This window comes from Lactuca serriola, chromosome 8 (genome assembly GCF_051521515.1).
Source record: "Lactuca serriola cultivar US96UC23 chromosome 8, Lser_US96UC23_V15, whole genome shotgun sequence".
NCBI lineage: Eukaryota > Viridiplantae > Streptophyta > Magnoliopsida > Asterales > Asteraceae > Lactuca > Lactuca serriola.
This window is the reverse complement of record NC_136415.1, coordinates 109,470,664-109,484,209: the sequence shown is the minus strand read 5'-3', so window position 1 is coordinate 109,484,209 and position 13,546 is coordinate 109,470,664. Positions and strand designations below refer to the sequence as shown.

The 13,546-nt window shown below is 36.2% G+C and overlaps 1 protein-coding gene across 1 annotated transcript; it reads left to right on the top strand.

Annotated features, from left to right (window-relative positions):
- The first annotated feature begins 11,358 nt into the window (after window positions 1-11,358).
- Window positions 11,359-13,184, top strand: CYP86A1 (cytochrome P450, family 86, subfamily A, polypeptide 1). Its single transcript, XM_079016236.1, has one exon. The coding sequence runs from the start codon at window positions 11,407-11,409 to the stop codon at window positions 12,949-12,951; it is 1,545 nt and encodes a 514-aa protein (XP_078872362.1). The 5' UTR covers window positions 11,359-11,406; the 3' UTR covers window positions 12,952-13,184.
- The last annotated feature ends 362 nt before the right edge of the window (window positions 13,185-13,546 follow it).

Below are 13,546 nucleotides of genomic sequence, written 5' to 3'. Positions count from 1 at the left end.
CAATGATTCTCCAGAAACACCGAAATCATTAGTTGGGAAAAAGAAACTTGAGAATCATAAGTGCATGACAAAAAGTGTGACAACACATAAGTTTAATTAAAGAGAACACATAAGTTCATTTAAAGAACCTTGAATGCATATGTGTTTTTTTTTTACTTTTAACTTCAGTTTCATCTTTTGGGTCCTCTATTTTCATTATCCCCCTATTGACCTACAAACATAAACATACAGATACACATAGTGAAAGAGAAAACATATAAAGCGAGAGGCCTAGGTTGTGTGTAATATTAATAAATTCTATAAGAATTCATATATGAATAATCAAAACTTTAATATATTCAATACTCATAAATAGAGTCTTTTGAGCCCTAATTTACCCGGTCCTTAAATTTCTAACGATATACATTTTTACGTACGGTTTTGATGGTTTCAGATCTGTGGCCTGTTGGCGGAGGGTACTTTCAGAGTTGTGGCTTCCACTCTGATCAATAATTTATCATGTTTGAGTTTTAGGTGTTCTACTTGTTGCAGTTTTAGAACTTTTGGACCTCTGAGATGTAATGACCCAAATTTTCAAGGAAATTTTTCATTTTTTATTAATAAAACACATTTGCATAAACCATGAAATCCCAACATATTTATTTTCAAAACAACATTCATTACATCTTTATTTAAATCATCAGAGTATCCCCATACATATCAGTGAAAGAGAGAGATAGAGTACACGTCGCGCTATCACACCTTGCCCTTGCCCTTGGGCTCATATGTACCTGAAACAAATCAACAACCTATAATTGAAATGCTTAGTCAGTTCCCCAGAGCATACCACACACTACACATACACATATCATGTTAGCTAATTAAAGCTACACACATATTGATGGGTTTTGGTCATAAGACATCCTATGTGCTCATACAAACCCTAATGCTTGGATCTAGGTTTCTCTATTGTACATGCTTTGAATCCAAGACTATAAACCCTAATTTTAGCATATGGAAATCAATATTAACATATAATTAGGTTTAAGATATTACCTTGATTGTTATGTAGCAATAACAATCCCAATTCCTCCTTGAATTGACTTTGGAAGGCATAGAGTCACAAGTGTCACTCCTCTAATGGCTTACAAACACCAAGAGCAAATGGAGAAGGTATAAAGAGAGAGGAAAGGTGTCAGAATTCGTCCCTAGGACTTCTTGGGAAGGGTTAGACGAATTCATGAGCCTTAGGGGGTTTATATAGGTGTAAAGATTAGGGTTTTAGTCCTTATCCTTATCTAGTTGCTTGCCCACCAAGCAACCATAAGATAAGTCTTAGAAACCCTTATCCTAGTCGAATTCTAAGGCATTATCACCTTAAATTCGTTCACCCTATATTTAAGATAATACTTACCTTATTTTGTAACTATCACATAATTATAATTCAGCCCCTCTAGTTTAATTAATTACACTTGATCACAAAATTAATTCTTAATTAATTATTGACCAATATTAATTAAACAAATATGATTTCTCCTTTAATATATTATTCTTATAACATATTAATAAATCATAATAACCTCTCTCTTTATTTATTTCTCCAATCAAGTTGTTTTGGTGAAGGCAACCCAAAAGGACCATGCACCATCGGGTCAAGTACATACTAAAATAGTTATGGACTTAGACACTAATCCAACAGCTCCCACTTGGATAAGTCTAACAACTATTCTGCGTATGACTTCGGATCCTAATCTGCAATCGTAGCTTTCTAAAGCCGCTGTCAACTCTGATCATATCAGATACGCGTGTCCTTAGATAAGGGATCATATATTCCTCCATTCTAGATATCATATGAGATATGATTTCAAATCATTCTCTTTGTACTATATCTCGATTTCTGAATTATGACGACTGACTAATTGAACAAATCAAATTAGCCCTAGCCCGGCCGAGCATTTATGTTTGTCATCACTAAATCATCGAGGGGCCCAAAAGATATCGCTTTTATCCTACCTTGGATAAAAGGAACGGATAAACTTTGATACAATGCTTGCTTGCACTCACTAACCAAATTACACACAACAATATGTTTTATAACACCAAGTTACTAGTGCGTTTACTTATTATCAATGTGCAACCGATTCGCAAGATACAACTCACACATCTCGGTTTCAAGAATATAAGATGTTATCGTCTCACCAATCACTCGTGATACAATTCATGGAGTGATCCAAGTGAGCGTGGGTTTAATCCAATGCTCAAACTCATATTCATAAGCACTCATGAACGTTGCAGCAAACATTTGCTTATGTCTAATACTTTTCTAGACATTCCACACTCCAATTCACGACAGTCTTCATTCATATCTACTTCCAACATATGAACAACTGTGGCCCGTTGGAATAATTCGATTATTCTTAATAAACTCAATTATTCTGGAAGTCAAAACATGCAAATGTGAAACACAAGAATAATACTAATCCCATATGGCCTCATACCTTTGAGTATAAATAAAACGCCTTTTATTTATCACCATGTTGATTACTCATTATTTGTCGTTTCGGGTAATCAACATCTTACTTGAATTCCAACACTTGTCCCATGCTCCTAGCATGCACACAATGTTTACCTATGGTTCTTACTTTGTGAAATAGATCACATTGAACACATTTCCAATCCTTCTCATTTCACAACTCCAAATCCGTTTTTCATAAGTTAAAGAATATCAAATTCTTGTTAATTATAGAATATGCTAGATTCTAACATTCTATACAACTATCCTTTCGTAATGTCATTGCACCAAAGTCACAAAGACTATTGCCAATGATATTACAAAGTCCTCTATCGGAGATTGTTACAAGACAATTCCTTAGATATGATGTCTTTCACTCAAAGTACACTCCTTTGAACATCCTTTTGCATAAAAGTTTCTAATCTAGTCATAGGTTTTTAATATTCAATTCCCAATATGGACACGCTTCCATATTTTCCATATGACAACTCATTCTTAATAGAATCTTATCTATTCGTAATGATGTCAATATGGTCCATCCAATACCATGCTTCCAACTACTCACAAGCGACCAATCCTCGTCGAACTTTGGATTGTCCTTTGATAGTTGTTTAATTATTTTAGTCAAAACCGATTCTAGTCCCTTTTCCCTCTAAATGCGCTCGACATTTGGAAAATTTTAGAATGGTCAAACATTAAAGCATTTGCAATCGATCCTATACCCGAAGCGTATGGGACACGACGCATTATGTTTTATTTGCTATGTTCTCAAAATTCGAATTGTGAAGAGGAATGCTGTAATCATAATCGAAATTTTAAGAACACACTATGTACCTTTTACTAAAAATATTAACATTCCACAACCTAAGCCTTTAGATTTGAAATGAAGCATAATATTCTCTCCCTTAATTATAGCAAAACAACTTTACAACCCTTACTACTTTGCAAGGTATAACTCTTGTTTTTCTATAATTAATATTGCCAACTTGCAATACGTGCCTTAATAATCATACAATCATAACATTTATGCTCCCACTATCATGATGATTACTATAAAACATAACACTTATGCTCCCACTAGCTTCGACTTGTATTCTTAAACATCTTAACTTCCGGAAAGACAATACCTATTGAATTTCTTAAGTCCATGTTTCTAATACTTAGTGCTTTGATAATCTTTTATCAAGGCTTCTTGAACTTATACACCTTTGCCTTCGATAGTTCATATGTGTGTCTAAACACTTAAGACTAATTGCCAAACCTCACAATTCAAATTATGGAAAGGGATACCGTAACCATAATTGAATTCGAGAATGCAATTTTACAATCACTATCTTCTTAAAATCTTTCTTAGTGAAAGCATTTCCTCACAATCATTTTCATGAAGGAGGAAATCTTATGACACTTAGATTTAAACGGTGTATGTGTTCCTATCCATGTGAATTTGTTAAAACCAAAGTTTACGACAAATTCAAACTCATATGGACCAAACTTTCTTAATCTTGATTTCTTGCCTTTTGGTAGCACAGCTGCCCACCATGTCTTCCAAGTAGTTAAGCAGCTCACCCTTTCCTATCAATGCACCTTTCATTGATTAAGGTGCTTTGCCTTTTATGCGTTCAAAATGAGAACTCATAGAACTCTCATGCATAATTAACTCGATTGGATTGGCACTGAACCAAAATAATGTCATCACGATAGGTTGTAAACCTCAACTCGTGTGCTAGTGATGATCGATAAGGTTTATTTGATTTATTCTTGAAACCTTTCAAGACTATTAAGACTCCCACTGACTCCTTGACATATAAGATTCTCTTGTCAATAACCATTTCTTGACAAACAAATATTCAAGAGTTAGTGTAGCTTTTATCAAAACACTTCATAAATTGGTCCTAGTTGGTCTTTGTCTTATCCAATACATCACAACTTTCCACATTTAATGAATGTTATAAACCTTCTTAATACTTTTCACTCATTGTCACAATTTTAACTCTAAGACTTGTTTTGGAACGAAGTATGATTGACTTCTTGATTTGACCATTTCTTCAATCTTTGATTCCTCTTCTTGGACATACAATTGTACCAAGACTCACTTAGAGGATCAATTAAGATATGGTTCTTAATCATTAAGACCTATCATAAAGCATAAAAGGTACTCTCCCTTCTTCTTAGAATGGAGAAACTTTTATCTCTCTGCCTACTTGATTCTTGTTATTCGTTCTACTATTGATTTAAACTTTTTTAATCAATTCAGAATTACACTTAATCTTGTAAGTATAATCATATTTACTAAACCTTTAGTAAATCATGATGAATATCTTTGTTACTCTTATGGTGGACTTGGTCAATACGCAACTTTGTGTACTCATCTCCTAGTCCTTCACTTGACACTTTGTCAACGAATTAGTCTAATTTCCAAATATGAAATTTCTCATTCATCGTGCAACCAAGTTGCATGATTCCAAATTTCTATCCAATTGATACTTGGGCGATGAGAAACTCTCCCTATTTGGTAAATTCTCGACTTTCCATAAATAACATAATAAGAACCAAATCCATTATTGCTAATAATAGAATCATTTTAACATCAATTTTTCATACGCGCCATTGTAAGGATAAATAAATAAAATTTAAAATCAAAATTTATTTTATTGCGGAAAAATTTGTCCTTACAATGCAACTCATTGAAAAACTTATGCTAATACATCTTTCTTAGCAATCTAATTCTAACTCTAAGTAGTAGCTCAAGAATCTAATCTTCGAGAAACGCGATCGAAATCCATTCCTTCACGGTTAGATTCTGCTCACTTCTTCCCTTAAGCTTCCTTTCTTTTCTTCGATCCTACAAAACATCAATGGTAATCTTATCACATTATGTATTTAGAATCTAGAATGAAGCTTAAAAGAGTTAGTCAATGGATTTTACCTAAATTAGAGCCATACGTTTCGACTCTCCCATCTCTTAGATCTCTTAGGTAAATGGGGCAGCTTTGTCTCCAATGCCCTTTCTCTTGGCAATAAAAGCAAATTGACTCTTTTGGAACATGACATGGAACTACTTCAGACGTTGCCTTTCTCTTATGATCAAACTTTTCGATCATAGCATGTCTTTCGTTGCCATTGTCTATATTCATATAAATCTTGAAGGCAAATTCACCAATCAACTTTGCTTTTCTATTGCGCCAAACCATTGCTGATTCAGCAGCAACAAGCATATAGGTGAGATCTATAAGGTTCACATCGTAGTTCATCATATAGTACTCTCTTACGAACTCACTCTATGAGTTAGGAAGTGACTGAAGAACCCAATCAACAGCCATCTCTTCACAGACAACGGATCCCAACATTCTTAACCTATCAATGTGTGACTTCATCCCTAGGACGTGTGCACACACCGACTTTCCTTCTTTATGTTTACTTGCCAAAAGGGCTTGAGTGATCTTCAACTTTTCAAGCCTTTGAACTTGTGGGGTAGGGAGAATAATTGGAGGAGGTGGAGGAAGTGAAGCATGATTTCTTGTTCCTTGATCGAATCGTGGAATATCATCTTCATGTGGAAAGCTTGTTCCACGGGATTCGGGAAGACCATAGTTGTCGAACTTTGACATCTACAAAACAGGAGAAAACGAATTCAAGTTAGTTGATTGATTGAGTCCTTACTAAATCACCCAAATGAGATACTAAGGCTAGGACCCAACACAATATTCTACAACTCGGGAGAGGGATGCCGTAACCCTAATTGCAGAATATTTGAAGGTAAGTGAATGACGATTCACTAATTTCCACCATGAAAAACGAAAAAGAAATTTAAGTTTTAAATCTATGAAAACTCCTAGATCCTTTGAGATTCATTGAACTTTCAATGGCATGTTTAAATCTCGATATGCCCCTCTAGTTTGTGACTGGGATGCCGAGGATCACAAAGCGGGTGTGAATAACCATGCAAACTTACATGGTGCCCTCACATGTTACAGTCATCTATTCGATGTGCCGGTAAACCACACACGCTCCACCGAACTATGACAAACATTAAGTCACCCTTTTCTACCTTTGCTTAGAACCATTTAGTGTGCCGGTAAACCACACACGCTCCACTAACGTCTTCGCAAGGGCACAAAGTGTAATTTCATGGAATTGCATCAATTCACTTTTGACTAAGTAACTAAGATTGGGAATTTTATGAAAACATTTAGTTACTTTTATACTTCATTATACTTATAATGGAAGGTTTTGTCCTATCCTACCCGTTCGGCTAACGACCCTCCACTAGTCAAGAGTGCGGTGGGTAAGAGTGGATACCCATTCAATCGCCATTTTATAGGCAATTTATTTAAACACCCCTTATAGACCAGCTTCGTGAATGAGGCCTACTAACGGTAAGACTAATTTTTACTCATACATATATATAATGTTATACTTTTAATGTTATATATATATATAGTATAGGGTGTATTTTACACTTTTAAAATATTAGGTGGTCTAATTTAACAATTATACTTTTAATTCAATTAAATTGTAAACCTAAACTTTTATGGATTTGTTAAAATCTCTTTTAAATATACACCTTAATTAATTAATAAAACCATAAGGGTGTGATTTGAACTTTTTCAAAACAATACTAGAGTTTTAGAATTTAACATTCCTAATTAAACTTTTAATCAACTTTTAAATTCCAAAACTTGAGGGCAAGTTTTGAAACATTTCAACACATTAGGGTTTAGAATTTAAATATACATCAAAATTAAACCATTAATCAAAATTTAAATTCTAAAACTTGAGGGCAAGTTTTGAAACCTTTTTCAAAACATTAGGGTTTTAACTATTCAAATTTCAAAACAACAAAACTTTTGGGTTTAAATTTAAACTATAAATCCTAAAGGGGAAAATATGAAACATTTCATAACAACAAGGATCAAATAACAAATAATCTAAATTAACATTTAATTACATAATTATCCATATTTGATTTATTTAATGATTTCTTGCAAAACAATTTATCAATTTAGTCAAAATAATTAATCAATTATCACATAAGAAAACAATTATCTTATTAATTGATAAATATCTTCAATTAGATCAAAAATATAGTCATATATATCAAAAAATCGGATTTATATTGATCTAATATGATAAGGTAACTATCCCAATGCAAAAACAGCAAGAAATCCCGAGATAAGCTCTATCTGACGAGTTGACTCGTCGAGTCAAGCCTGGACTCGTCGAGTCACCTTGGACTCGGCGAGTTCAGCTATGGACTCGGCGAGTCCAGCCTCCAAAATACCAAAAATCGAATTTTTTTAGATATACAATGCATCAATACAATTGAAACCAAGCTAGGCTCTGATACCACTGATGAGTTTTGGTCATAAGACATCCTATGTGCTCATACAAACCCTAATGCTTGGATCTAGGTTTCTCTATTGTACATGCTTTGAATCCAAGACTATAAACCCTAATTCTAGCATATGGAAATCAATATTAACATATAATTAGGTTTAAGATATTACCTTGATTGTTATGTAGCAATAATAATCCCAATTCCTCCTTGAATTGACTTTGGAAGGCTTAGAGTCACAAGTGTCACTCCTCTAATGGCTTACAAACACCAAGAGCAAATGGAGAAGGTATAAAGAGAGAGGAGAAGTGTTAGAATTCGTCCCTAGGACTTCTTGGGAAGGGTTAGACGAATTCATGAGCCTTAGGGGGTTTATATAGGTGTAAAGATTAGGGTTTTAGTCCTTATCCTTATCTAGTTGCTTGCCCACCAAGCAACCATAAGATAAGTCTTAGAAACCCTTATCCTAGTCGAATTCTAAGGCATTATCACCTTAAATTCGTTCACCCTATATTTAAGATAATCCTTACCTTATTTTGTAACTATCACATAATTACAATTCAGCCCCTCTAGTTTAATTAATTACACTTGATCACAAAATTAATTCTTAATTAATTATTGACCAGTATTAATTAAACAAATATGATTTCTCCTTTAATATATTATTCTTATAACATATTAATAAATCATAATAACCTCTCTCTCTATTTATTTCTCCAATCAAGTTGCTTTGGTGAAGGCAACCCAAAAGGACCATGCACCATCGGGTCAAGTACATACCAAAATAGTTATGGACTTAGACACTAATCCAACACATATCACATAAGCCATGTATACATAAAACATGTAGGAGTGACATGGGCTACCCCACATGGTCTTTACCTAGGATTGCCATGGGCAACCCCCACATGGTCTTTACCTAGGACTATCATGGGCTACCCCACATGGTCTTACATATAATGTCATGGGCTACCCCACATTGTCTTTACCTAGGACTGCCATGGGCTACCCCACACGGTCTTACATCCAATGCCACGGGCTCCCCCCCCCCCCGGGGGGGGGGGGTCTTCATGCAAAACACACAATCACCTATCATATCACATCACAGAATGACTAACACATATATCATAATCACATAATGGGTATGGTAAGAAGACTCACCTCAGTCTGCTGAATACATAAGCTGCTCTCCTAACAGTATGTAACCTCCCGTGCTAGAAAAATAATATTAATCGATGTTAGGACCTTAGATTAATCAAAGGAAAACCCAAACCCCAAATCCTTCCATGAGGCCCAATTATCCTTCCCTTGCTAATGGGCCCAAAATCCAAGTCCAAAATCACTAAAGGGCCTCTTGGCCCAATGAGGCCTAACCAATATATCCATGGCCCATAGCAAATGAAGTGGCCCATAATTCACATAAAGTAATCAAATCCAATAACCAAGTGAGGCCCGAAAGCTCAAAGGCCCATAATAGATTTGGCCCAACTGAGATACGTATGCTTGGCGTACCATCCTGGTACGCGCATCATACTAGGGTCTTGGGACTACGCTTAGCGTACACTGGGTTACGCCCAACGTACTACCAGATTAAGCACTTTCTCAATTAAGTGCTTAATACTCGTTTCCTTTACGTCCAAAAGTAAGATCTAAGTCTATTAAGATGTCCTAAGGCATAAAGTTGGTAACTTTATGTCTTTGCATGCCTCATATACACCCAACAGCTCCATTAAGACCTTTACAAGGTCTTTAACCCATGCATGAGGCCAAAACTCCCATCAAGACTCCATTTTTATGATATTAAAGGACCAAGGGACCTCAGATCTGCCATTCCCACCTTCTAGAGTTGCTTAACTCACAAATGGGTGTCTAAGATCAACCAAAGAGACAAGACTATAAAACCCTAGCTAGATCTAGAGATTTAAATGGAAAGGTGCAAGCTTTTTACCTCCAGGAGCTTTGCAAGATGACCAAGATGCAGATCCTTGAAGCACCAAACTGACCCAAGCTTGCTTAACCACTTCCTCTTCTTGAAAGAACTCTAAAATGGCCACCAAGAACCCTCTCCTTCAGCTCAAAACTCTCACACACAATATTACAGATGAAGGTAGATGAAAAGAGGCTCAAGAGGCTGATAGGGTTTGGTCCAAGAGGCTAAAAGATGTTTAAATATGGGACAAGTCCATGATTTAAGGTTTTGACCCTCTGTTGCGTACACCCGGCATACCCTCACGCACGCCCAACGTACAAAAGGCTCCTCCACGATCATTCATACAGAGTACGCTAAGCGTACTCATAGGTACGCCCAACGTACTCAAGGGACCAATTATGCCAAAATGTAAATTCTTGAGGGTTTCAAGACATACGAGATTTAGGGTGTTACATGAGAGTTGTGATTACTCAATGAAGTTATCGAACTATAAATCTTGAACAATAAAATCGAAGGATTTTCAAATTTGTTAGGGCACCGATTCGAGCAGAGGATAAACAAAAAAAAACGGGGAAAACACAAAATCGATAATGAAGAAGATGTCGTGTGTCTATTAAAAGAAAGAAAGTCAATTGAATCGATTGAGCCCTAACTCACCTGGTCCCAACATTCCAACGTGATATGTTTTTGTTGGTTCCAGAACATTGCATACTTAGATACTTAGTGTGGCCTATTAGTGGAGGGTACTTTCATTGGTGTTGAAGAGGTGGTGGGAGATGTATCCATTGGGGAGAAACATGAAGTAGATAGGGGAAGCCGGTGATCTAAGCCAAAGCCAAACACACATGAAGATAAATAACCGGGAAAGCAACGGCGGAGAAAATACGGAGGGAAAAACGGTGAAACATGTGGCGCTTAAAAGGAATCGGGCTAAAACCGGCTTAATACTAGTCGACCACCCCCAAATCCAGCCAAGAAGCCAAACCTGGAAACCACCTACAAAATACTTGTAACTTTTCCTAAGTAGCGCGTCTATTAATGTGTATTAATATGTATATAGTATCCTTTAAAAATGACATTATTCTTAGTGTTTTATAATGTATATTTAGGTTGGTTTTTACACAAACATTATTTGAATAGTCGTTAACTAGATTTTAAACAGCGATAGTTGATTTGTTGTAGTATTTGTTGGTTGAACGATATTTTAGTTAAAATTAAAAAAACAAAAAGCTCAAACGTATTAAATAATTAATAAGATGCTATACGTGTGTGTAATTATGACATTGCACATCTGCATATGCAAATCATACCTATTTTAGAAAATTTCCCAACAATTCTTTTTTGGTGAATATATAAGCATATAACACGAATATAATTTATTATACATTTTAAATTCATAAAAATATGGAAGGAAAGTTGATTAATTAAAATAAATCAAAAACTATGAACACACAAACACAAGTTCCTATCAACCAAAGAGCCCCCACACAAATTCAAAGACCAAAAAAGTATTTTCTCAACAACTCTCTCCTAAATTTAAATAACTTTTCTAATACACCAGTCCCATGCTCTTTGCTTTTTGAATATAAACCCTTCTTCACCACCTTCTTCACTAAAGCTACAATACACAGTTAAGAATTAAACTCCGCCATGGAAGCTGAGCTCATGATCGTCTTCATGGTAGTAGCCACCTCTTCAGCCTACCTCCTCTGGTTCCACCACCTCTCCCGTCATCTTTCTGGCCCCAAAGTCTATCCTTTCTTCGGCAGCCTTCCTGTTCTCTTCCTAAATAGGTCTCGGATCCACGATTGGATCGCCGGAAACCTACGAAATTCCGGTGGTGGCGGGACTTATCAGACCACCACTATCGCCATACCATTCTTTGCACGTAAACAAGGGTTTTATACGGTTACTTGTAACCCGAAAAACATTGAGCACATACTCCGGACCCGATTTGATAACTACCCTAAAGGACCCACATGGCAAACGGCGTTTCATGATCTTTTAGGTCAAGGAATATTCAATAGCGATGGCGAAACGTGGCTGATACAGCGGAAGACGGCGGCGTTGGAATTCACGACACGCACGCTCCGGCAAGCCATGGCTAGGTGGGTTAGCAGGACTATTAAAACCAGATTGTGGCGCATTTTGGAAAAAGCCTCCGAAGAACGCTTCCCCGTCGACTTGCAAGATCTTTTACTCCGGTTAACGTTCGATAACATTTGCGGGTTGACATTTGGTAAAGACCCGGAAACGTTATCCTTAGAGTTATCGGAAAACCCATTTGCAACGGCGTTTGATTCCGCAACAGAGGCGACGCTGCAGCGGTTATTGTATCCAGGATTTCTATGGCGGTTGAAGAAGCTTTTTGGTATAGGCGCAGAAATGAGACTGAAAAAAAGCCTTCAAGTGGTCGAAAATTACATGACAGATGCTTTAACAGCTCGTAAATTAAACCCTTCAGATGATCTTCTATCGAGGTTTATCAAGAAACGAGATGTCGACGGGAATATCTTCCCAAACCACGTTTTAAAGCGCATTGCTCTGAACTTTGTTCTCGCCGGACGTGACACCTCCTCCGTCGCTCTCAGCTGGTTTTTCTATTTGATTATGAACAACCCGTTGATCGAAGCTAAAATAATCAACGAATTGACTGCTGTGTTAAAAGATTCACGTGGAAACGATCCCAACACTTGGATTTCCGATCCTCTGATATTCGATGAAGCTGACAGGTTAGAATACCTAAAAGCAGCCCTGGCGGAGACCCTGCGACTGTATCCATCGGTGCCGGAGGATTTCAAGTACGTTATCAATGACGACGTTTTACCAGACGGAACTAGGGTTCCGGCGGGTTCAACAGTGACGTACTCCATATACTCCGTAGGGAGGATGAAGAGCGTGTGGGGTGAAGATTGTTTGGAGTTTAAACCGGAGAGGTGGCTATCGGCTACCGGAGATAGATTTGAACCGCCCAAAGATGGTTACAAGTTTGTGGCGTTTAACGCCGGACCTCGGACTTGTTTAGGTAAGGATTTGGCTTACTTACAGATGAAATCGGTGGTTTCCGCGGTTCTCCTCCGTTACCGGCTGAAGCTTGTTCCCGGTCACCGGGTGGAACAGAAGATGTCGTTGACGCTGTTTATGAAGAATGGGCTTAAGGTATACTTGCAACCACGCGATCTCATCTCCGCATAGAAACCATTGAAGGGCAAATTTGGAAAGGTGGTTGTTTTTGAGTTGGTCGTATACTGCTATATCACATACACGCATCTGGTCAAAGGGTATTATTGGTCATTTAATTTGTATTTACTTTCTTTTTATTTTATTTTTGTATTCCTGGTTCGATCGTAATATTGTAATGCTTTGTTTGGCTTGACGGAAATCATAGCAAGCTTTTCCAAAATTATACATTAAACGATTTTAATTAAGTCATGTTTACTTTTTATTTGTATGCTTTAATTACTTCAGAATAAATTTCAATTTATTACGTTTTGTAATGTTTTATTGCCATAACGTATTGATTTCTTTTTAGTTAACAATCTTAGAAAGAGTTTTATTAGCGTTTACAAATGTAATATTAAGTATTAACATGTTTGACGTCTTATATTAATTATATTAAATGGAATAAAACAAGGTTATGATACATTTGATATTAAATTTTCATAATACAAAACATAATTGATTATTATATTGAAAAAAATATATAATTAAATAGGATATATAGTCGATTGTAATTAGAAACAAAAATACAACAATTCAAATAATAAATTCTTGGCCAACTAACTACACG